Source organism: Ranitomeya variabilis, chromosome 3 (genome assembly GCF_051348905.1).
Source record: "Ranitomeya variabilis isolate aRanVar5 chromosome 3, aRanVar5.hap1, whole genome shotgun sequence".
Lineage (NCBI taxonomy): Eukaryota > Metazoa > Chordata > Amphibia > Anura > Dendrobatidae > Ranitomeya > Ranitomeya variabilis.
In genome coordinates this window covers 476,607,413-476,634,935 of record NC_135234.1, presented here as the reverse complement: position 1 = coordinate 476,634,935, position 27,523 = coordinate 476,607,413, and the positions used below count along the sequence as shown (strand labels likewise).

General features: G+C 38.4%; 1 protein-coding gene across 2 annotated transcripts in view; it reads left to right on the top strand.

The window, feature by feature from the left end:
• Positions 1 to 467: 467 nt before the first annotated feature.
• Positions 468 to 27,523, top strand: part of DMD (dystrophin) — a 3,762,639-nt gene continuing 3,735,583 nt past the window's right edge. For both annotated transcript variants that reach the window (XM_077296691.1, XM_077296689.1), the window contains exon 1: positions 468 to 909. In XM_077296691.1, the coding sequence (XP_077152806.1) occupies positions 903 to 909 (7 nt within the window). In that variant the 5' untranslated portion in view covers positions 468 to 902. The remainder of the gene's footprint in view (positions 910 to 27,523) is intronic.

Here is a 27,523-nt window from a genome sequence, read left to right as displayed (position 1 = left end):
GACCATGTAGGTCACCACTGTTGGCAATTGTGCTTGCTGCTTGATGTCCTGGTGGAATGTTAATTAGCCATTTTGTCTTGCCTGTCACTTCTGCCACTCATTGCTTCTCCAATTTAAAGGGACGCATGACATTCAACCTTTATTCTGCTTTAGATTTACATCAGCATTGTGTAATTACATCTCAGCCTTGATTCCTTGGGAAGCTTCTTCCCCTGCCAGCGATACACTTTCCCTTAGTTATTATGAAGGACTGTGTCAGCTATCAGAAATGAAAACATCCACCTAGGATGCAGCGTATCCAACACATCGTATGATATGTGACGACTCCTGATTTTATCACTGTGTGGTTTACTTGGATTATCAGCGCATATCTGGCTGTTACAGCAAGTAATACAGAAAGCCACTCCTCCTATAAGAAAAAAAAATAAAAAATTGGCTAGCTCTGAGTCATGCCAGCCAATAGAACTAGAAGAATCGTGGGATTTAAAACAGATTTGCAGAGGCAGTGCCTGTGTGGCTCCGACAGGAGGAATACTCGTTAAATGAACACTGCTTCTTCTTCTTCTTTTTTTTTTTTTGCTTATGTGAGCTTGCAGCAAGAATTAGCTTCGTGAGCCCGACGTATCAGATTAAATCACTGGTTACCACACCGACGGTGTAGCAGCTGCATAATAAATGACGGTGAGAATCATGTTAGGCATGCTCACCTAACCTAACTTGAATCATGCGTGAGGGGAGCTATTGGAATTCAAATAGACTTTCTTGTTCCCAGCAGTCGGCAGTAATAGAATGCTTTGTGGAAGATGACAGATGCAGGGAAAAGATGCTGTTTTGCACTATCTTGATTTGTTACAGCAGCCAACTTATTGGCATGATGGAGTGACAAGCAAAAAGCAGCTGGCATGGAAGGTAGGATTAGCAAAGTCATCTTATCATTATGAATGTAATAAGAAACTGACTGTGACAAAGACTATGCTAAAATGCTCTGCGCCCTCATCTTAGATGATGATGGCAGATAAACTCTGTACACTGTAATTCTTCTGTGTGTGTTAACCCTTAGCCTTTCGCATCGCTGGTACTGAAAATTCCGGGGCTTTTTCCGTTAAAGGGTTAAGTTAAGAAGCATGTCTTAAAAGTCAGTGCAGGAGCAGCTACAGCTTAAATGTCAATAGATTCCCCAAGTGCAGAAAGAGCACAAGATAATGCCAGCTATTAAGAGGAATTCTTCACTGATGTACATGTTGTAATCTACAAGAACTCACGATTAGGCTGAACTCCTACACAATAACCCCCTGCCTTGTTATTTCCGTTTGTCACAATATTAAGCTGCAATCTGGGGTTTCCCTTTTGATCTATTCTTCTTATGTTCAGCCATTATTCAGTTTTTTAAGAGCAGTATTACTCAGGAAAATGAAACAGTGGTTTCCTGCAGGGTTATCCAGCAACTCGAACAGCTGTCTCAGCTATTGAACTGTATTCACGTTTAGCCAACTTGATGTCTTCCCAGCTGCTCTATCGTTTACTTGCTTGATTAAGGATCTTAATTTATGCGTGTCCGACTGTATGAAATGGAATAATGAAGACTGTCTGTAGAGCCATTTGTGTTCTTTCTACTAGCCGTGATTATTATTGCATTTGTACAAATTGTAGCATTGGGACTGTGTCACTCATGATCTTGTGTGCAATATGGAGATTCTGTGAGATTTAATTTTTAAAATGCTCAGAGGAGTAGCTGCCAATTTCTCATGTGGTTTCTTTTCTCCGTTGCCTGATATGTAACAACAGGTGATCGTTTCTAGGTGAACTTATCAGGAGTTCAGTTTTAATATAACACTCGTAATTAAAATGTCACTACTACTTAAGACCACTGAGCAGCAAATGACACAGTTTGCTACTAACTATATGATTTCCAGCAGGCGTGACGCTCGACAACTTAACACTTATGTGGGTTGGTTTGTATTCTGCTCGAAAATGCTTATTACTGGGCACAATAGTATTCACTGCTTGTTATATCTATTATTATGTGTTTGTCAGTGCTAGGAATAAAATGCCCACAATGGAAAATGGTGATCTCTTTGCCAATATATGATTATTTAGCGTTTTTTCTCAATCTGGCTAGATTGAGCTTTGTTTGCCTTGGCTTGTCTTGTAGATAACCTTTTGTATGGTTTGGCTCATTTGCACTTCATTTATTTTTAATTTACTTCACTTTTTCTTTCTAACACAATTGACTGAGTGACCAAATAGCAATCACGCTTTCAGATGCAGCATATGTATGCGTCTTGGCCAACTTTGAATGAGTGATACAATATTGTGACACTTACAGTATTTTTACCATGCTGATTTATAAATACTTGTTGGTAACCATGTCGGGATTTCAGCATCTGCTCTTTTCTGTTTTTAAAGTGCTGACAAAATGTACTCTCTCAAAAGCTGCTTAAATAGTATTGATCTCATTGAAGCAAGTTACATGCTACCCTTCCCCTTCTTGCTCTTGTTGTTCTTGTAAAGAAATGGTTAAGTCCATGCTTAAGTGACAAAATGAATCTTTGAGCAGCCATCAGTTATCGCTTTCCATGCTTATTGTGCATTGATCTAGTGTTGTTGTTAATAATTTGCTGTTCTGCACTGCTAAACCAATTTCCTCCCCTAATGAAGAACACCTAGTACTTCTTTTAACAGCTTTTCAACCTGACCCAGAAAATGTAACATTTATTAGTTTTAAGTGGCCTGATTCATTTTCATTTTCCAGTTGCATGAAAACCACTAGAGGTTGCTAGTTGTTATCAATTTTTCACCAGCTAAACAAACAAATTCTAAAAATGAATTCTCAAGCAAAGCTTTAAAGACTTTTACTTTTTAATATGATGCATACAGTTCATTTGTAAAAGCCCTGCTCATGTGCAGCCATAGTATAAGTGCAGTAGTTTCCTAAAAGTAAAGTTTAACGATGTTCCTTGTATCAGTCGCCATAAGCAATGTTTATAGATGGCTTCTTCTGCTAATGTATACTCAAAATATCTAAAATGTAGATGGTTACTGATATAAAATGACTTGACTTCTCATTCATATCTATTGTAAAATGGACTGAAGTGCATAGGGTCAAATGGACAACTGTGGCCTTGACTTGTTATGAAATCAATGTATCTTTCATGAGAAAATGATATGATTTAGCAGCATAGAGGCATACAGGACCAGAAATAGGATGTTATGGCAAATACAGCTTGAAATTAGCAATGTGAAAGTATTGCAGGCAATTGAGCTAATTTTTTTCTCAATTTAATACAAAATGTCCATTCATTAAAGAGAAAATGCAACTTAAAAGAACTTCATATGCATTATTAAAGAAGAATAAAAATAAGTCTGTGATCTGGACCACGATTCATTTCCATATGAAAAGCTTTCTGCCAAATCAGTCATAACCCTTTGACATTGCTCAAAGCTTTACTTAAGTGGAAATATGACAAAGTTTTGGGAAATCCTGTCCATTCCAATATTGTAGTCATATCAAATATAATCATTGTTTGATATGTGATAATCAATGTTTTATAGAGCTTTATAATTTTAAATATCAGTGCTTTTAGTTTACAAACGTCAAATTGTCATCTTTTTACTCCAGTCTGTTACATACCATTTTCACTGCACTTCCCTTTTACAATGGAAAGTTTATAAGATTGTGAAGACTATTAAATTTGTCTTGGCTTTGGCATGGATAGAGCTGAATTAAAATCATATAGGTATGTCAAAGTTGGAAACGAGAATGGTAATCTGGTAATGGTAATGAAATGTTGGTACTTTTCTGCCACACCTTGCTACATCTTGTTACTTTTCTCAGCCTTTTCTCTTTACTCTTCCTAGTCTGGAAACTTCAAAATGAAAGTTAGCAAAGTGTAAAAGTGTATTTTTTTTTTACTTTTTTTTGCAATTTACTTACCAAGTAATCTAATAAAAACTCTGTATGGATGTTTTCAATACCACTTTGTATTGAAATAAACTTTGTGATGGGAACCCGTGACTAGGCCTGCAACTCTGTTATGGGAAGTGATTAGTCAAAAGCTGAAAAAGGTAAAAATAACACATGTGTATATGGAAACTAGACCAGATACCTACTTTTATGTTTTACAGCCTATTCCAAAAAAGGTAATGAACAGCTAGTTTGGCTAACATGAGTATCCTCTCCAGTTTAGATTTACAATAGTTTTGGAATAAAATTGTAAAGTCTAAAGAAGTCATGACTCAAAAAAGGCTACTGCAGTCAAACTTGGCTCAAAACGCACCATCTAGCAGATCCTAGAGGAAACCCAGTCTTCAATCTTTAACACATATACGGGAATCGTGACTTACATTTGAGTCCTTCATGTTGTGTCCATGGAGTAGCTGCTGGCTGGAGGAAGAAGTCTGAGGCAAACTTTGACAAATAAAACCATTTCAGTATCAAAAGGGACAAAACCAGGTACATAAACCGTAGACAATATTGAAGTTAGAGGGAAATTTGGAGTCATATGCCAAAAGGTCAGTCAAATGTGGATACAAACATGCCAGCTTCAGGACCAGGAAGGCTTACAGAACAAACATGGTACGGATCAGAATAAGGGACAGAAAAAGCAAATAGCACCAGAGATGTTGGGAAACGAAATAATAACTGGCAACTCCCTGAACTATTCTGGGATTTTAAGTAGGATGTGGTACTGTCCCATTGGCCACAGTGGAGAACTGATTATACTGTTGGACAGCTCACACAATCATTCTGCCTGATTGGACATCACCACAGATCCTACTCATGCCAGTATACCTGTATACTTGGCTAAACAGAACCTGTGACAATCAAGGCAGTTACTACTAGAGCAGGTTCAGACAGAGATTTAACATTAGATATGAGCTAATCACTTTGTATGACCCCAGTCTACTGTAGAGGTCTGTTCTCTTTAACAAACTTCCTGATCTTGCGGGTTCCTGGGCTTGTCCTATGATTTGTTGTGCTAGTGCTTAATGATCTGTACTCTGCATGGTGCACAGATGATGTCACACCAGACTGGCAAATCAAGCATTACACTGAGGAACCTATAATGTTAGGACATTTGTACAGCTCATGTTCATGGACAGATAGCAGTGATCTGCACTGTAGACAAGGGTTGTGGAAAGTGATCTCTAATTGTCATATATTAAATGGCTATAAGGGAACAATGAAAATAAATTAACCTGTTAGGGAATGATGATAAGAATGCTTCTCATGAGGGGTAACTTGTTTACGAAAAGAAAACAAAGACAGCGCTTTATCGGTCAACCTCTATGCTTCTCAGCAATGGCCACTAAAAAGTGTACAGAGTTGTGGTGTTCTGTAAAGTACTGTTTACATCCCTCCACCTCTAGAGGGGATGACAGGTGATCGGTGAGGGTACTGTGTGTTAAACGTATATAAAATACAAAAGTATTGGGAAACTCCTTGAACATATTGCTTCTGTCTGTCTTCAAATGGTTTTATGGTCTATATAGCATGTAGAGTAAAGATCATTAATGATGGCTCTGTTTACTGCACTGCTTGATAAGAGTTTCCAGTGAAGCCTGGAATATTGCTTAAAAGACATATACTGTATGTTAAAATACCAATGCATTAGGAGACTGGCATAGAGACTGGCATATCTTTCAAATATTATGGTAAATGCTTACTTAAAAGGAGACTGGCATAGTCTCCTTTTAAGTAAGCATTTGCCATAATATTTGAAAGATACATAGAAATTGTAGGCATTTGACATGCCACTTCCAAATATGTATTAAACATTAAAATAAGCAGCCTGCTAATACCTTTTAAGAAGTTTTGCTGTGTTTTCACTATTCATGAAGACATGCCAGGTGGTTTATCTTATATCTCTTCTTTTCCATCAACAGCAGTCCACTCTGTACCTTACATGGCATAATGACACATAATGTTTACATACGCTTCAAATTCACCTAATTGTGCGGATATTGCAAAAACATTTCAATTCTCAATGAATTTTTTTCTCCATGAGTTCAATCTTCCTTTTTTTGGAGAGAACCATAGAGCACAAAAGCTGTAAAATGTGTAAAAAAAATACTCAACTCATCGTGCTAAGCCAGGACTTTCGATTGTAACTAAGCCCAGAATGTCTGTGAACAAGCGCAGGAATGTCCTAAGCCTATTTGCAACTGGAATTACTGGCTTAGAGTGCATGTCGTCAGGTTGCAGCACATTTTGTGATGTCACGATGGTGGCACACACTTATTATATGCATGCACAGAAATGCCCTGTGCTTTGTTGCTACCAGAAGTCCTGGCCTAGCGTGAATAGACCCTGGATTTCAACTGTGGCAGTAGAAGTAGAGAAGAATACAGGGAAGAGCAAACAGTGGTAGAAGCCAAATAGGTGAGCGGTGGAATTAGTAATAGTTTTTTATTTTTCGACCATTTGCCTGCTCTTTTTTAATCATTTGCTGGCATTTATTTTGCTGAATGTGCGCAGTTCAAATTACTAAAAATTTGTATTCTGAAAATTATCCATTTTTGTAACATTCAAGTAGAATTCAATTCTGCTTGCACAAATTTGCTCACATTGAATGGCAATGAAAAACATGTCTTTCTTTAACCTCAAATGAAACTCACTGCACAAGTTCTACTTAAGCATGTAGAATATACTATAATTGAGGTTGTAGACACCTATACTTTGTCACATATCCTTTCATCTGCCTTAATATGGACAGAGTGGCATGCTGAGGGGTTGGGAAAAATAAGCAACCTACATATTTTTTTTAAATAGCAAAAAACTGGGCAATTTCTACCAATATTTTATAAGCAAGTGCCTATTTAATTGTTTAGTGCACATATAGAAACAGTAGTAGAGGATGCTAGTAGTTTAATGCATTGACATATTAAAACTATAATACATAAGTAAAACACCAAATAAGTAAACTGCTCCATATATAAGCAATAGATCTTTGATATAATTTGCTTTTTACTGTGCAAAAACTTTCAAATTAATATCTATGTTGTGCCATATTGCTGGAAAAGTCTGACAACTGTCCACAGACATCAAGCCAATTTGAGCTACCAACTGTTTATTTTTCTGGATTGTATTTAGAATCACAATGCAAATGTTTCCTGCAATGTTCAATGAGTTATACCAATCTTCATGTTAATTGCAAAACTACATGAATAATCATGTGCAACAATTATGTCTCTGTCCCTTTATAATGCAATGCAAAACAAAATCTATGTAAAACTAATCAAAGTTGCATAGATTAGTTAATTTGAATATGAAGACACCAATGAAATAAGATAATTAACACCTGCACTTAAGCACTTACAAAAAGAGGACTTCAGGATTTACTAGGCTGAAGAAATGTAATGCTTATAAAGCGTATACTGTACATGTAGAATACTTACATGCATGATTTGAGACCAGCCTTCCAACTATAGGGCAGGAGTGGATGATAAGTGGCAAATACAGTCTGGTGGCAGAGCATCATGACATCTAGCGAAGTACGAGGGGCGTTCATTAAAGATTTCCCCTCACCCAATTCTATTTATCACAGGACGCTGAAACTGCACATGTGTAATGATATATGTCTCTGTAGGTTACATGCCAATTTGCAACTCAGAACGGATTGATTTTACAGGTGCTGAAGTGGTGTGAGGTTTAATAATGGACCCAGTGGAATACAGAGCAGTCATCAAGTTCCTTTACTTGAAAGGTCGCACACAAAAGGAGATGTTCGATGAGATGAAAGAGATTTAAGGTGATGATTCCCCATCATATGATGGCCAGTAAAAACTGGCATCATCAATTCAAATGTGGCCGGACTTCGGTGCAAACAGTTCCAATTTAATGGCGAGCCCACTCTGCTATTTATGAACACACCATTCAACAAGTAGAGGTCGCGATTTTGGAAAATCGCAACCATTCGCCACCTAGCCCAAAATGTCAAGATTAGTGTGGGGTCCCTGTTAAAAACCATCCAAGATCATCTTCTCATGCATAAGGTATCCACTCGCTGGGTTCCCTGACAGCTCACACTTTTCCATAAGCAGGAATGAGTTGAATGTTCTAAGACTCTAATGATGATGTGCCATGGAAACCAAGAGGACATTTTCAACAGATTGATCGCACAGAACGAAAGCTGGGTCCATCACTATGATCCTGAGACTAAAGTCCAGTTTATGCAATGGAAGCATCATGACTCACTGCCTCCAAAGAAGGCACGTGCCCAACTCTTAGCAGGCAAGGTCATACTTACAGTATTTTGAGACCAGCATGGAGTAGTATTGATGGATCTCCTAGAAAAGGGTACCATGATCACTGGGGCATACTATGCATCACTGTCACGGAAATTGCAGGAGATCATCAAAACCATGAAACGTGGCATGCTCACCAAAGGTGTCTGCCTTCTGCAAGACAATGCACCAGTTCGCAAATTACATGTTGCTCAAATGGAAGCATGCTTCTGTGGCTTTGAAATTCCACCCCTTCCCCCTTATTCACCTGACTTCGCACCATCAGACTTCCAACTCTTTCCAATGAAGTTATTTTTGAATGGCAAGCATTTTCCAGATGATGAGACTCTGATTTCCAAAGTCACAGCATGGCTTTTGGTGCAACGTGTTGATTTCTACAAGCGAGGTGTTTACAGTTGCTTAAAGAGATGAGAGCAGTGCGTGTCCCTAGGTGACACCTATGTAGAGAAGGACTAATAACTGTGCCAAATTTCATTGCCCTCAATGCATAGGAAGTGGGTTAGGGGAAAAATTTAATGAACGCCCCTCATAGTAACATGATCATAAATGAGATTGACTAAAAAGGGCAGAGAGGAGTAAGTGTTAAGTTATCATGTTAGATCAAGTACATCATACATTTTTAAATTGCGGTTATAGATATTGTTGTTCCTTTCATGGGATAACATCTTCTGTTGTTCTTTTAATTCCCTCTTAGAATGTCCATCTAAGGCTTTAGTCACATGAGCTAGAGAATGCGAGAGACGATTATGTTAACGACACTCTGCTCAAACTATGATCAGAGTTTGAGCTGAATGTAATCTTAGTGTGATCTGATTCTCTCACATACGAGAATCGGAGGACAGGTGCAGAGAAGACGGAGGACTTAATTACTCCATCTTTTCTATTGTCTGAGTCCATGGATGTTGGATTACACTGGAATGCAGTACAGTGTTTCACCAGCACCCAAAGACTTGTGTGGGTGTGCGTGATCCGAATATGGGAGCAACTTGCAGCAATTTTTTTTTCTCATGCCAAATCCGTGATTTTAAAGGCATTTAAAAACATCAAGGAAAATTTTATTTGCCCCAAAAACCTCCTTAAACCACTTCAAAAACTTCTAGGAATTTAGGACCTGAGAATTACGTCACGGCTTGTGATTGGTCGCGTGGCGGTCACATGAGCGGCACGTGACCAATCAGAAGCCGTGACATCATGGAAGGCCATAAACGCGCTCATTTTAAGCAAAGAAGGCTGCCGGTTCACAGCGGTAAGGTCCAGGCTGCGTCGGAGAGGTGAGTATATCAATATTTTTTATTTTAATTCTTTATTTTACACATTAATATGGATCCCAGGGCCTGAAGGAGAGTTTCCTCTCCTTCAGACCCTGGGAGCCATCAGGGATACCTTCCAATACTTGAGTCCCATTCACTTGTATTGGTATCGGGTATCGGTATCGGATCAGATCCGATACTTTGCCGATATTGGCCGATACTTTCCGATACCGATACTTTCAAGTATCGGACGGTATCGCTCAACACTAGTCACTCGCTTTCCCTCTCTGGTGCAGAAAATTACATGGGAGCTCATACCATTTTTAAAATTTTTTTTTTTAAATTAAACAGATATTGCGTTTAAGGCCGGGGTCGCACTTGCGAGAAACTCGCATGAGTATTGCACCTCAATACCCGACACTGATGCCGGCACTCGGGACCGTGTGCGGCTGCATGTATTTCTATGCAGCTGAATGCTGCGGTCCCGAGTGCCAGTGGCATTGAGGTGCGAGACTCGTGCAACTTTCTCGCAAGTGTGACCCCGGCCTAATGCAGATTTTGTGTGTGTGTGTGTATTTTTATTTAACTCTTTTTATGTACCATTTTATTAAGTTTATTACTAAACATTAGGCTTGGTATTATCTGTCTGTCTATAGATATATCTATCCATCTATCTATTGATATATCTATCGATATTTCTATACGAGAAATAGAAAAATAGAGCAGCACATTCAGCATAGAAAGAGTCTGGGTGCAATAGAGCTTTTACAGGCATATACCAAACCTTGCATGTAGTAGTCCAAAAAAGGAAGCAGCACACCACTTTCTGTGAATAAGGAGCTGTTTTATTTAACCCATGATGGCGACGTTTCGGATTCAGTGTAGCAAACCTTTTTCAAGCAGTGCTTGAAAAAGGTTCGCTACACTGAACTGAAACGTCGCCATCATGGGCTAAATGAAATAATTAAATAATTAAGAATAATAATCATAAAACAATTTTATGTGGAAATCTTTTTAGGATAGAATCTTTTAGGAAAAGTATGAACCAGGACAATGGTGCAGCTATCTTATAGGTGTCACAATTGCAACACTTTGGTCCGGAGGGACCATTTGGGGCATTGGGACCCTATGTGGCCCCCGGAGACAACCTGTATAGGGTGCCGTCCTGGTAGCCAGGATATGCTTATGCACATTAGATAGTCCATATTGGTCTGATGCCGTGTTAAGAAAAATAGATGATTATATCTTTATTTGCTACAATACATATGGTTATGATATGATCAACTATGATATAATAATATGCTTCGTGCATGAATACAGATGCTAAAAAGCAGGTTACATAGTTACATAGTTACATAGTTAGTAAGGCCGAAAAAAGACATTTGTCCATCCAGTTCAGCCTATATTCCATCATAATAAATCCCCAGATCTACGTCCTTCTACAGAACCTAATAATTGTATGATACAATATTGTTCTGCTCCAGGAAGACATCCAGGCCTCTCTTGAACCCCTCAACTGAGTTCGCCATCACCACCTCCTCAGGCAAGCAATTCCAGATTCTCACTGCCCTAACAGTAAAGAATCCTCTTCTATTTTGGTGGAAAAACCTTCTCTCCTCCAGACGCAAAGAATGCCCCCTTGTGCCCGTCACCTTCCTTGGTATAAACAGATCCTCAGCGAGATATTTGTATTGTCCCCTTATATACTTATACATGGTTATTAGATCGCCCCTCAGTCGTCTTTTTTCTAGACTAAATAATCCTAATTTCGCTAATCTATCTGGGTATTGTAGTTCTCCCATCCCCTTTATTAATTTTGTTGCCCTCCTTTGTACTCTCTCTAGTTCCATTATATCCTTCTTGAGCACCGGTGCCCAAAACTGGACACAGTACTCCATGTGCGGTCTAACTAGGGATTTGTACAGAGGCAGTATAATGCTCTCATCATGTGTATCCAGACCTCTTTTAATGCACCCCATGATCCTGTTTACCTTGGCAGCTGCTGCCTGGCACTGGCTGCTCCAGGTAAGTTTATCATTAACTAGGATCCCCAAGTCCTTCTCCATGTCAGATTTACCCAGTGGTTTCCCATTCAGTGTGTAATGGTGACATTGATTCCTTCTTCCCATGTGTATAACCTTACATTTATCATTGTTAAACCTCATCTGCCACCTTTCAGCCCAAGTTTCCAACTTATCCAGATCCATCTGAAGCAGAATACTATCTTCTCTTGTATTAACTGCTTTGCATAGTTTTGTATCATCTGCAAATATCAATATTTTACTGTGTAAACCTTCTACCAGATCATTAATGAATATGTTGAAGAGAACAGGTCCCAATACCGACCCCTGCGGTACCCCACTGGTCACAGCGACCCAGTTAGAGACTATACCATTTATAACCACCCTCTGCTTTCTATCACTAAGCCAGTTACTAACCCATTTACACACATTTTCCCCCAGACCAAGCATTCTCATTTTGTGTACCAACCTCTTGTGTGGCACGGTATCAAATGCTTTGGAAAAATCGAGATATACCACATCCAATGACTCACCGTGGTCCAGCCTATAGCTTACCTCTTCATAAAAACTGATTAGATTGGTTTGACAGGAGCGATTTCTCATAAACCCATGCTGATATGGAGTTAAACAGTTATTCTCATTGAGATAATCCAGAATAATATCCTTCAGAAACCCTTCAAATATTTTACCAACAGTAGAGGTTAGACTTACTGGCCTATAATTTCCAGGTTCACTTTTAGAGCCCTTTTTAAATATTGGCACCACATTTGCTATGCGCCAGTCCTGCGGAACAGACCCCGTCGCTATAGAGTCCCTAAAAATAAGAAATAATGGTTTATCTATTACATTACTTAGTTCTCTTAGTACTCGTGGGTGTATGCCATCTGGACCCGGAGATTTTTCTATTTTAATCTTATTTAGCCGGTTTCGCACCTCTTCTTGGGTTAGATTGGTGACCCTTAATATAGGGTTTTCATTGTTTCTTGGGATTTCACCTAGCATTTCATTTTCCACCGTGAATACCGTGGAGAAGAAGGTGTTTAATATGTTAGCTTTTTCCTCGTCATCTACAACCATTCTTTCCTCACTATTTTTTAAGGGGCCTACATTTTCAGTTTTTATTCTTTTACTATTGATATAGTTGAAGAACAGTTTGGGATTAGTTTTACTCTCCTTAGCAATGTGCTTCTCTGTTTCCTTTTTGGCAGCTTTAGTTAGTTTTTTAGATAAAGTATTTTTCTCCCTATAGTTTTTTAGAGCTTCAATGGTGCCATCCTGCTTTAGTAGTGCAAATGCTTTCTTTTTACTGTTAATTGCCTGTCTTACTTCTTTGTTTAGCCACATTGGGTTTTTCCTATTTCTAGTCCTTTTATTCCCACAAGGTATAAACCGCTTACAGTGCCTATTTAGGATGTTCTTAAACATTTTCCATTTTTTATCTGTATTCTTATTTCTGAGGATATTGTCCCAGTCTACCAGATTAAGGGCATCTCTAAGCTGGTCAAACTTTGCCTTCCTAAAGTTCAGTGTTTTTGTGACTCCCTGACAAGTCCCCCTAGTGAAAGACAGGTGAAACTGTACAATATTGTGGTCGCTATTTCCTAGATGCCCGACCACCTGCAGATTTGTTATTCTGTCAGGTCTATTAGATAGTATTAGGTCTAAAAGTGCTGCTCCTCTGGTTGGATTCTGCACCAATTGTGAAAGGTAATTTTTCTTGGTTATTAGCAGAAACCTGTTGCCTTTATGGGTTTCACAGGTTTCTGTTTCCCAGTTAATATCCGGGTAGTTAAAGTCCCCCATAACCAGGACCTCATTATGGGTTGCAGCTTCATCTATCTGCTTTAGAAGTAGACTTTCCATGATTTCTGTTATATTTGGGGGTTTGTAACAGACCCCAATGAGAATTTTGTTACCATTTTTCCCTCCATGAATTTCGACCCATATGGACTCGACATCCTCATTCCCTTCGCTAATATCCTCCCTTAAAGTGGACTTTAGACAAGACTTTACATAGAGACAAACCCCTCCTCCTCTCCGATTTTTACGATCCTTTCTAAACAGACTGTAACCCTGTAAGTTAACTGCCCAGTCATAGCTTTCATCTAACCATGTCTCGGTTATTCCCACTATGTCAAAGTTACCTGTAGATATTTCTGCTTCTAGTTCTTCCATCTTGTTTGTCAGGCTTCTGGCGTTTACGAGCATGCAGTTTAGAGGATTTTGTTTTGTTCCAATCTCCTCGCTGTGGATTGTTTTAGAAATGTTCTTACCTCCCTTCTGAGTATGTTTTCCTGGGTCTTCTTTGTTTGAGTCTAATGTTTTTCTTCCCGTAACATATATTATAATCCATTCCATAGTATTTGAAGAACCATTAAGTTTTGAATATAGCCTTAATAACAATTGAAGAGATATGAGCGTTTTTTTGCTCAAATATGTATGTACACAGTTAAATACAATGATGCCACAACAAATATGGCGTCCATAAGCGCTACTGCGTATGCGCAAACAGTAAAATGCCACACAAAGCATATCATTGGCTAGGAATTCATTCCATTGCAATGACGCGCTTGTGACATGGGCAGTGGGCTGAAAGGAACGCTGTTTATCTTACATGGTGTCCTCCTTGAGTCCACATGTCTCCTAGGGGTAAGTGTAAATATGATTAATGTAATCATGCTATTAATATAGCGATTATAATGAACAATAGTATATAAGATCTGAGGAGCAATGAGAAGCTTTACTTTTAATATGTACATGCACTAACACTTTTGCATATGAGCACTTTGTGTTGTTACAACTCAGTACTGTATAATGCACTATTTTGTAAATGCACTTTATTTAATGTAAATTGTAATTGGGAGTAATTGATGATTGTTGAGACACATATAAATAAGCACTAAATAGAGGTACCCACTGCTTGAGAAAGGCTCATATGGAGCCAAAACGTCGCCCAGACAAGTGGGTTGACTAAATCTTCCACATTTTTCACTGAAGAAATGGAGTGCTGCCTCTTTTTTTTATTTTTAGATAGATAGATCGATAGATAGATAGATAGATAGATAGATAGATCTATCAATCTATCTATCTACCGATCTATCATCTATCTACCTCATATCTATCTATCTATAGATATATCATCTATCTACCGTATTTTTCGGACTATAAGACGCACCCAGGTTTTAGAGGTGAAAAATAGGGAAACAAATATTTGAAGCAATATAGGTGGTAAAATATTTAATAACATAAACATACTATTATATGTGATAAATCTGACACGTATATATATATGTGTAAACACATATAAAAATTTGCGCTGATTATAGCCACCGGTGTTAATAGTAAACACAGAAAGGATGGAATAATCAATCTAAGTGACTGCTGGAGAAGCTCACAAATAAATACAATAGAGTTCCACAGTTAGTGAGAGACATATAGGCCCCGGTGCCAGTCCCTAAGGTGCACAATCAGACAGATCTTACCCCAGTCCGGAGGTAGTAGAGAGAGGTAGTCCGCAGTGATAAAAGTTGAAATCCAGAAGAAGGTTCAGGCAATTCAGACAGCTGCCCCGGCCGGTAGTTGTCTCACAATGTGCGAGCAGTGAGAACGGCCCGTACTGAGGACCTGTGTGACATAGTGAGTAACGTGACCGGAGGGAAAGTATGGATGGCGGTAAGAACCAAAAACCAACGTCTGTCTCCTTCCTTCTTCCGGTCACGTGCACGGTCACGTTACTCACTACGTCACACAGGTCCTCCAAATGCGCCGTTCTCACTTCTCGCACATTGTGAGACAACCGCTCATTTGGATCCTGCCACACACTGTCCACACTGGAGGGATATGCTGCTAGGGTAAGATCTGTCTGATTGTGCACCTTAGGGACTGGCACCGGGGCCTATATGTCCCTCACTAACTGTGGAACTCTATTGTATTTATTTGTGAGCTTCTCCAGCAGTCACCTAGATTGGTTATTCCATCCTTTCCCTGTTTACTATTAACACCAGTGGCTATAATCAGCGCAAATTTTTATATGTGTTTACACATATATATATACGTGTCAAATTTATCTCTTTTGTCTCTACAATTTTTTGTGGTAATTGTTCAAATTCGCAGCAGTAATAGTAGCCGCTTTTAAGCACTTTGCACCACTCATTTTCTTGTTTCTATACTATTATATGTGCTGTTATTATATATAATAGTATGCTATTATGTTGGATGCTGCGGGTAGAAGATGGAGCTGAGGGACCAGTGTGGTGTCTGTAAAGTACTGTATGAAGATGCTGGAGGGTGAGTAGAAGAATGGGGGCACAGGGCTTATATTTAAAGCACCACTCCAGCACTGAAAAATAACACTGGAGTGCTGCTTTGAGATCCCATTGGGAGAACTATAACTCTCAGCATGTCCTGCAGAACCTATGGCATGCTGGGAGTTATAGTTCACCACAAGTGGCAGAGTGCTTTATTGTGTGTTGTAGTGACTAACCTTTTAATTGTGGCAGCCAGCCACACTGTGGTGAGGTAAAATGCTGGAGCATCCCATCCCATGACACCACAGAGTGCTCCCTCTTGTTGCCTCTCCACAGCACAGGAGGAAGCTTGCAGATTGTAGTGTGGTGTCTGCAGGACCTGTGATGACATCAGTAGAGGGAGGGCTCTTTGCTGCCATGTGATGCTCCAGCCCGCTCTCTTCATGACATCACACAGGTCCTTGTGCTGGAGCACTCAGCATCCAGCACAGCCCCAGAAGGCAGGTATGCAGCGATCTTGTCCCCTCTGGCCCCTGCTGATGCCTCCTCTACCAGACACACAGATCTCCCCAGCTGCTGCAGGAATCCAGCGCTGGGGAAACCATGTGTGTCCCTGTGAAGGAGTATTCATTTGCTGCTCCCAGCTCACAGCTCAGCTGACAGGTGGGCGGGGAACCAGCTAATGAATATTCACTGCACTTTAATGATCGGGACCATGTGGTTTCCCCAGCACTGATTCCTGAAGCAGGGCAGGGACATTTTTCTGCCTCCTGCCTCCCAGTGCAATCCCACTCGCTGCTGCCCCCTCCCCACGTTACATCCTTACCATAAGACTCACCCATACTTTCCTCTCAAATTTGGAGGAAAAAAAGTGCGTCTTATGGTCAGAAAAATACGGTATCTATCTATCCATCCCATATCTATCAATCTATCCATCTATCTATCCATCTATTATCTATCTATCTATCTATCTATCTATCTATCTGTGTGTGTAAACATTATTGTTCAATGGAGTATGCAAATGAAGAGGTTGGACAAGAAATTACATCACCATTTTTTTGTTAAATCATAGATTTTTATATAGCTTGCAAAAACGCAAACAAATCTGCATGAAAAAACATGCAGATTTTTACCTGCATTTTCAGGCAAGAGATGCAGAATCTGTGCAGAGAATTCCACAGGCAAATCTGCAACATGTGCATACTGTATACCCTTAAGTGATTTTTTTCTTTTTGCAGTCTTATCAGTTGTCATTTTATTCATCAGACATTTTTCAAAACTAAAAGGGCAAAATAACATAAAATAAAACTCTACATATAATACATGGATAAAATGTGTTAATTATAACATTACATCTAACACCTAGTTTAAGTTTATTATTTTCATGATAATGTTGTAATTCAATTAGGTGACACATTACATATTGGCCCCTACTTTCATTTATTATTCATGTAACAAATTGATGCATGACTGAAAAATTCAAGTACCGTATACTCTGACGAAGCCCCCCAGGGCGAAACGTACGTCGAGGCCTCCTCCTGCTCACACCACGCTGATCCACGGTTTCCACCATGTCTCAAGGTAAATATTCTTGATACACCTTAACATGCTTACATTTTCCTCAGAACTTGGTGGTGCCAGTGTGTAGTACATCTGCATGCCTTGCTATTACTGAGTGTAGCAACATGTCCACTCTACATGCGGTCTTTAGTCTCTTGTGACATATTCACTTCAAGGGTCTATTGGTTATTTTTATGTTCTTTATTTCTTCTACTTTGTTGAAGTTTGACTGCTTTTTACTTTACTATAGACTGCCATAACAATTTATAGGCATTCTCCAGCGTGGTTGTGATATCAGGAGGCCTGCTTTTGGTGTGTTCTTTTTCCAGCACCTTTTAACATCTTCTGTTGCTGGTGTCATTTGGCACACTTTTCCTCTCACCGTATTTGTCCGTATGTAATGTTTATATTGGTGTACATTTTGATACTTTAATAAAATTATTTACTATTTTGGACACCTCCTCTCACCTGGTTGCGAATTTGTGTGTATATTGATTTTTCCAACTTGCAACCTAGTGAGCTTTTTAGGTTATATATACCGTATACTCTAGTATAAGCCGAGATTTTCAGCCCATTTTTTAGGCTGAAAGTGCCCATCTCGGCTTATACTCGAAACACCCCCACCGATCTGTCTCCCTCCACTGCCATGGTCTGTCTCCCCTCTCCCCCGGTCCGTCTCTCTGTCACATCATACTCACCTGCCCCGGCACGGTCCCTGCACTTCCCTGCTTCTCTGATGGTCTCTGGGTGATGGCAGCTTGTTCCTGTGTTCAGCGGTCACGTGGAACCACTCATTAAAATAATGAGTATGGACGCGACTCCACTCCCATAGCATTGGAGCGCATATTCATTACTTTAATGAGAACTATCAGTGACCACTGAACACAGGAACAAGCTGTGATGCAGGAGAGACCATCACATGAGAGAAGCAGGGATGTGCAGACCGTACCAGGAGGGTGAGTATGACGGGTGAGGGTGAGCCATGCGATAGTCACCTCTCCCCGTTCCGATGCCAGGCTTCTGCATCCTCTGGCTGTGACGCTCAGGTCAGAGGGTGCGATGATGTGTTTAGTGCGCGCCCTCTGCCTGAACAGTCACTGCAGTGAGCCGGAAGACGGAGCGGCACACGGCGGTGGAACGGGGACAGCTGAATATCGCAAGTGCCGGTGTCCCTGCCTGCTCAGGACAAGAGGTGTGTATGTCATTTTTTTTTATATCGCAGCAGCAGCAGCATATGGGGCAAATGTTTCTATGGAACATCTTATGGGGCCATAATCAACCTTTGTGCAGCATTATATGGGGCAAATGGTTCTATGGAGCATCTTATGGGGCCATAATCAACCTTTATGCAGCATTATATGGGGCAAATGTTTCTATGGAGCATCTTATGGGGCCATAATCAACTTTTATGCAGCATTGTATGGGGCAAATGTTTCTATGGAGCATCTTATGGGGCTATAATCAACATTTGTGCAGTATTATATGGGGCATATTTTTGTATGGAGCATCTTATGGAGCCAATCATAATCTTTATGGAGCATTATATGGGGTGTATTATGTATGGAGCATCTTATGGGGTTCCTGATTCAATATGGATATTCAAAAACAGTTAACCTACTGATGTCTCAATTAATTTTACTTTTATTGGCATCTATTTTTATTTTTGAAATTTACCAGTAGCTGCTGAATTTCCCACCCTAGGCTAATACTCGTGTCATTAAGCTTTCCCAGTTTTTTGTGGCAAAATTAGGGGTCTCGGTTTTTACTCGTGTCGGCTTATACTCGAGTATATACGGTAATTCTTCATTTTTAATAGGTTTATATCTGTGTCACAGCAAAGAATTAATACTTTGAAAGATACTTTAAATCAAGCCCATCACTTAATGCGTTTATTTATGAACTCGATTGAGTGAATCTTTGAGAAGCTAGTTCTCTTCGTTATCTAAGAAACTTTACTTTATCCTGTGATTTGTAACCAAACATCTAAGATTCAATCAAATGCTCTTTAGCAATAGTCTATCACATGTAGTCTTAATAATGGGCCTTGTTCTCTTTCTATAGTGTATTTTGGTTTTAACTCTTCCCCAGATAAGCATGTAGCAAGTACCTGGCTATCTACCAGGTGGATATTCAGTACTATTTTCAATTGTTTAATGCTCCAGTATTCACATGTCCATTGTTGGCAATTTTAGCTATGCACAGGAGTTAGCATGAGAACACTGACCGCTCAGTGGATAAACAGCCTCATAACACTGGAAGTTTCAAGGTGCTGTGTGTTCTGAAAATTTTAATTTATAGCCATCATCAACGTTTTCAACAAGATATGCTACAGTCCCTTTTCTGTTAATAATAGTAATAATAATAATTTTACTTCTATTGCGCCAACATATTCCGCAGCGTTTTACATTTTAGAGGGGACTTGGTGCAGACAATATAGATGTTACAGAATAACAAAATTCACAAAAATTAATAGATACCAAGATGAGTGAGGACCCTGCTCACTAGCTTACAATCTATGAGGAAATAGGGGAGACAAGAAAGGTGGATGGTAACAATTGCTTTCATTGTATGGTCCAGCCATCAATGTAATAAATAGGGTGTTCATGTAATGCTTCATGAATCGGTAACCAATCAGTATGTGTAAGAGTACAGACACAGAGGGCTATTAAATGCATAAAGGGTGTGAGATAGATGATACATGGGTCCTGGTTTTGAAGAAAATTTTGAATGGATAACACAGGGATAGTTAATTAAATATGTTGAGGTGGTAGGCCAGACTGAAGAAATGCATTTTTGGGGCATGCTTAAAACTGTATTTGGGATTAATCAAATTGTCCTGGGTAGTGCATTTCAAAGAATTGGCGCAGCATGTGAGAAATCTTGGAGACGGAAGTGGGAGATTTGGATTATTGAGGATGTAACTCTTAGGTCATTAGCAGAGCAAACGGCATGGGAAGGGTGGTAGACTGAGACAATGGAGGAGATGTAGGATGGTGCTGAACTGTGGAGCGCTTTATGAGTGAAAGTGATAAGTTTATATTGAACTCTGGAGTGGATGGGTAACCAGCACAATGACTGGCACAGAGTAGAAACATCTGTGTAGCAGTAGGTGAGGAATATGATCCTGGCTGCAGCATTCAAGAAAGATTGCAGAGTGGAGAGTTTAGTACGAGGGAGACTAATTAGTAGAGAGTTACAATAGTCCAGACGAGAATGAATAAGAGCTACAGTAAGAGTTTTTGCAGAGTCAAAAGTAAGAACATTTTGAAATATAGAAATGTTTTTGAGGTGTTGATGACAAGAGCGAGCCAGTGATCGGATAAGGGGGGTGAATGAGAGATAAAAATCAAGTATGACCCAAAGACAGAGAGCATGTTGCTGGGGAGTAATGGGAGAACTACATATAGAAATGGCAATGTTGAGCAAAGATAGGTTAAAGGATGGAGGAAACACAAGGAGTTCGGTTTTTGACAAGTTCAGTTTCAGATAGAGGGAGGACAAAATGCTGGAGACAATGGTAAGACAATCACTGATGTTTTGTAATGATGCAATAATAATGATAGTAAAATGTAATAATGCAATGTAATAATGTTAGAGCTTCACTTCCATCAATGAACTTTGAGCTCTAGTGACCAGCTGCCATTATACTGGCTGCTCTTCCTTGGACCACTTTTGGTAGGTACTAATGACAACATATCAGAGTAGCACAATGACCAAACTATGACAACTATGTTGCTTGGATCCTTATTCTTGCCCAGTTTTGCTACAGAACATCAGCAAAAAAGCTGACTGCTTCTTCTTTATTAAAAGCCATCCATTTATAGGTTTCATTCTCAGATGATAATTAAGCTGGTTCTCGTCACTTATCAGTGGTGTTCAGAAGGAGGGAGAATTGTGTAAATTTATCTTTAAAGGTTTTAAATATTATTTGGAATTTTTATTGTGTTTATTTTACAGTAATGTGGACAAAATAATGAACTTCCTTTCCATTTCATATAAATTCCTATTGAACCTTGAGTTAAGTAGTATGAGAAACATTAATTGATCAGGCATGATTTCTTGACAAAACAGTGTATCCTTACTAACCAGTTATTCTTTAACATGCACAGGTTAGGAAACAGCCTATAATATCTAATTATCCCAATGTCTGGGCTCTGAAAGTAATCAGTGATCCTTGTAGAGATGTATTAAAAGAAAGCACACAAAATCAAATTTTAAAAAAATAAATAATAACCATAAACAGCAAGTACAATAAAACAACAAGTACCCAAATTTCATAACTACCACCAAATATCCAGTTTTTAGGCCATAACTATTACTATACATTAAAATTAGGAAAAAAAAATATTTACAAGGCACTTAGATGCTACTACAGTCATAATCACTCAGATTCAGAGGTTGAAAGTTCAGCAGAAGAAACACATTGGCAGAGAGAAAAGCAAAGTTTTGCAGATCATGTGATCTTAGTACATCAGAGATTAATATTACGTGTTCGAACTCAATGTGCCTGAGAGGCCATTTCTAAGAAAACTCTCTTGTTTGTAAGAAAACCCTACTTGTTTATATGAAATATCCACAAATTTTGCATTACTCATTCATAAAATGAGCAAAATAAACAATTGTGATGAAACCTTCAGGCACAATGAGCCTGAGAGGCCATGGAGTAACAGCTCTCCGTAAGGACGGCGGTCAAACTGAGTCGAGGGGGTTTCAAGCAGCACTTAAAGGTACTAGGAGGGGTGTGAGCTGTGCCTATTGCATCTGACGCAGAGTTGTATTGAGTAAAAGGAAGAAATATCTAGCATTTAAGACACGGCATATCACATTTTAACATTAGATATTATTTAATCTTCAGTTCAACAAAACTCACTGAAGTCAATAGGTCTACTCTCCAGACTACATTTAAAACTAGTTTACACAAACAATTTAAGCTTAATTGTTATGCGGAGTCTGCTCTTTACTGCTTTTTGACATACTGAAGGTCTATGCTGTAAAATTACAGATTTTCCTTCAGTGACCCGGTAGTATAGTTTCATCGTTAGTATTATCAGCCTCAATCATAGTAGAAACAGAACAGTAGTTGGAGAATTGGGATGAAGAATATAGTTTCTGAAAACATTCTCTTATATACCATAACATTAGCAAATATTATAGGGTCCATTGTCAAGAGGGGCCTGGCACTGAATTGATGTTCCTGCCCGTCATGACTGTGTCATCATAGCTAGTTGCAGTCACTACAAAGTAGAGATTCCTGCATGCAGATTTATAAAGTTCCCATTGATTTTGTTTCCATCTAATTCCATCCTCAGGCAACTTTCTCTATTAGTGACAAATTATAATTTATCAAGTTAGAAAAATAAGCAACACTAAACATACAGATAGAAGTAACCAACGCCAAATTTTGAACCTCAAAATAAGTTTTGGAGATTAACTATACTTCAAATCCCTCAAAAAGTCCAGGTGGCTCTAAGAGAAAGTTGAATATTCCCATATTCCCATAGGAGTCAGCATATTTTTGGGTCATTTCCAAACCTTCATAAAATAAGTAATTTTGAAGGTTTCTTGCTCCCTAATGTCTCAGCAATGTGGCACAGAGACTAGAATAGGTTCCAAAGAGAAGCTGTCTATAAAAGGAGCATGATATATGCTGAAAACTGACTGACTCTCAGATGCAAATCTCCAAAAATTGTCACATATGAGGTTAACAATTGAAGGTGAAGAAAATTTAGAAGACCTATAAGTGCAACCAATTTTAAGTTTTATTGTTTGGCATTATGGAATCAACTTACTAAGACTGGCATTATGCATGCCAGTCTTATTGAAGGGAGCACGATACCAAAAGATAGACTAAGCATAAAATAGATAACAAATAGTTGCACATAGGGTGAGTACATCAAAGAGAGAAGAAAAACAGCTAATGGGGTAGGGGTTCTGACATATGGGATTTTGCTAAGGTGGGCACAACTCCACTGAAGGCCAAACCAGATGCCCAACATGTTGCCACAGTCCATGTCCCACAGCTGAGCAATGTTGGACCAAGCTGGGAAGGAAAGTCAAAATGGATATAATGCTTGGACCAGCATTTTGAAGAAGTTGGACTGCAAAAGATGGTATTTATCTTCATTCATTTATTGGATCATGCCATAGTGAGGTGCACACCACTTGATGAATCAGAGGCATCTGTTAAATGGCATGCAATGATGTTAGAAATGTACTCCAGTCAGCAACTTGATCCAGCAACTGGAGTAAATTTCTTGAGTAAATTACAAAAGAGGCATCCTTTTTCATGACTTTGAAAGGTGGGTGTAGCCACACTCCGTTACCTTTATATCCTGCTCATGTGATGGCCATTTTTTTGTAGCTGGCTGAGACTTGTGTCCAGAAGCCAAATGGCTTAATATTTTCATACAACCTTAAAGTTGCACAAAAATATTGTGATTTATTAAACACCTTTATGAATCAGGTCCTGTGTTTCCTTTATATTCATCTGTTTATGGCATGTTGATGTGATTGTATCCTGAAAATAGGCTAACCTTTAATCTTTTTTCTATTGAACTGATTTGCCGTTACAGAAAGCGCCTAGTGTGCACATTTACTTTACAATGTATGAATCATAAACTTCAAATACCCTCCAGAGAGCCGCAAATACATTCAAAATGAGAGTGGACACATTTCTTACTCTCATAACTTTGCAAATGAATATGTGGTACAAGTGTAGTGCATGCCCAAGCAGCAGAATTGCTTTCATAATAATAGATTGCTGCATATGTAGAGAGCCTCTAATGCAGAATTCTGTAAGATATATATTCAAAGCGACCTTGAAAAACACATTAGCATAGCACTAGAAGAACTGTTGATACTTTAGCAGTATTTTAAAATTCTACGCAATGAAGATAATTAATGGATTGTCTTCTTGAATGATACTTGTATTATTGTAAACTCAAGCAGATCTGTTCAGATACAAATAAAAGGAAGGTTGGGTAAACTTTAATACAGTGACACTTAACGTCAACGTGATTCGTTAAATCCTGTTAAGATTTCAGTTTTGTGTGACCTTGGAGAAATCAGTTTATCTTTCTATGTGAGGTATGCAGAAAACAGACTGTTGTGTCTGAAATGTAAAGGGTAGCCTGAATTGACTGCATGTGCAATCAATCAGGTTCTTAAACAAGTTCTCCCCTCTATTCACAAAGGAGCATAAGTTAATTTTCAAAAATTCTACAATCTATCAAATTCTGTAATTTGCATATTTTTATACTTTTTATTTTTGAGGCTCCTTTTTGGCTTTATTATGACCAAGTCCTATTGGGAAAATTGGATACAGACCTCTGTTGCAAGCATACAAAGCATAACAAAATGTTTGGGAAAAGGTACGTTCGAGTCAAAATTCCTCAAATGCACCATCCATGCCTTTTCTAATTGTTTCTCCTACCCAAACTGTAAAATGTTACTTAATATATTATCCTCACCAGCAGCTCATAATTTTTTATTATTCATTATTTATATATTACCTTCTAAGTCCAGAAGTAGTTTGGTATAAGAATGTTAATGAATAATGCATGATGAAACACCAAAACACAAGACTTACATGGATAAATCAGTTCACTGTTTTGCCAGAGGTTCAGTTGACCCCCAGAGTCATAAATAAGAAACAGATGACATCAGAATGAAGGCAGAGTTTCTAGTCTAACAAGCAGGAGTTCTGGGCTGGTGGACTTCTTTCAACATGGGTTATGAGCAGAAGGCAGGCAAGGTACCATAGTCAGGAAACTAGTTAAGTCATAAACAATGAAAGGAGGTCATGAAATTCATCTAGAAATGTATCTTTGCATGTAACAGGAAGATTAGATCATTATTGGTCAAGCAATGAGCAGAAATGTGAAAGGTCCTTTGGGAATCTTGGTTTGGCTGCACATTATTTGGGAAGAAAATCTTTGGTGCATGCTGGTCCTTTAAAGTGATGGTCATTGGCGCACATACTTGCTAAAAACAGCATCAGGAAAAGGACCTATGAGGAGAATAGCCAGGAGGAAATCATTGGTGGTTGTGGTGCAAGGAGAAAAATATAAATTTTTTATCCTATGGGATCTATAGTCAGATTGCTATGTTTATTACTGTCATGCCACAATTTGTTCTTTAGCGTCTTGGTAAAATGTACTTTTGATAAAAGAAATCTATAATGTTTAGAATACATAACACTTATAATTAAGAGCTCTTTCACATATTTTTTAAGAACATATGGAAATACTTTAAAAGCTGGTCCAAAAACAGCAGTGAGATCACACAGGCAATTTAAGGTTTTTAGTGCTATTTTTTGGTTGTTGTCATTAAACCACATAGGTATAAAAGAGTTTTAACACCTTCTTACCTAGAGAATGTTTCACTGTAATAAAAATGTCACCAGGGTAAAAATAAAAAACCTCTTATAAATGCTACAAGCAAATATTTATGTTGAAAAAATTGAAAAGCCCTTGCATTCTAAGTTATATTAGGTAAGACTGTATTCCCTAGCAAAGGAGCTCTGTGTTCCAGAATACAGGGCATATTGTGACATGGCTGCAGTACCCCAGTACACCAGTATTCACACATGATGTCATGTAATTGAGGGATGCTGTGTAACAGTATGTCCGATTAGCCGCAAAGTAAATATAACTGCATGAGGCACAGTATTGGTTGCAGCTAATTAAAACATAAACTAATTTTATTGCCATATTTATTCAATAAATAGGAACGTAATAAAAAAAATATTTTAGATTTTCAGCAACAATGTTAGACTGTTTATCACTGATACATTTATCCCCTCTACCCTCCACCCCAGAAAAAATAAATCTTCCTACATACTTCCATTAGTATGCCACAAAAAATAGATAAATAAAATTCTGGAACTTGAAAAGCACATATAAATTGGTGCGGTGTTTGCTCTAGCAGCTTCAGCAGATATGCATAGTCAGGAAACACAAACACATAATAGAAAATACGTTGTAAAGCCATAGATCTACATTTTGCGTATTAACTAAAAGTGACAGATGATGACATTCCAATTGCTGTACCTGTTCATGCAGCCTGGTTCACATTACTGCTGTAGCAGGTTTTATACAGTCTACGAGTTGTAAAGTGCTCAAGAGGCCTGATCCTTTCCCTGTTGAAGGATCAGGGCTTTAGATGTGAAAATCACTTACTCCTGTGAATACAAAATTCTAAAGTAATGTTACATTTTGATAACTGAGAGAGCATTTGCCCAAAAATCAAATAGAGTGAATGCTAAACTTCTACACACCTAATGTCAACCTTTGATGAATGGTGTTTTTGGAATTATGATATCGGTAGGCTAATTTAGGTTTTAACAATATTTGTAAGCAAATATTCGCATACAGCATATGTGAATCTTTTTTCCATTGCTTAGTGTTAACCTTAGCCTTGCAAAATGTAGTCTTCAATTACGCTTGCAGTCCATAATACGAATGGATATAACTTGTCTTGTCAAGTACAGGAATACATGAGCAAAATATATGCCTATATAGGAGGAAACCTGAACAGGTCTGCTAAAGATGAATTCTTTCCAACAGCGGGGATAAGATACCTGTCTCATTTGAAAAAAATTATATTTGCTTTATATTTGCACACTTGGCAGTTTCCTTAATGAAAACTATGGACTTTTACCTAGATTTATCTTTTCTAGATGAAATTGATTTTCAGTTGTGTTATGGCAGATTGTCAGACGCTCTTTAATTTACATCACATCTTGAGCCTTTACTGATACAACATTGTACGTTGTAACGGTTTCTTACACATTTCATCATTTACTTTTAGTTGTTTGCATGAGTTTTAATGAGACATTTTTACAATTATTTTATAGTTGTTTTTATTGCTTCCTAATAAAATTGAATACTTCCACTTCCTTGTACTTGGGTGACCAAGAAAAATTATACTTAATTTAATAGAATCTCTAGAAATATAGAAATACTATGTTTCATTCAATCTCAAACTATCTGCTCAATTTAATGATTTATTCCACAAACACATGTTTAGAAAAAAGACTATTGGGTGTCTATGAATATGTCACTTGGTTTAATGTTTCTGTCCTCATATTGCCAGCCACCTGTAGGCCACCAAACAAGAAATCAATATTATGTATATGAGAAAAGAAGTCTGGTGTTTAGCGATGTGTGAGCAGTAAACTGAAAAACTCAATCTCAAA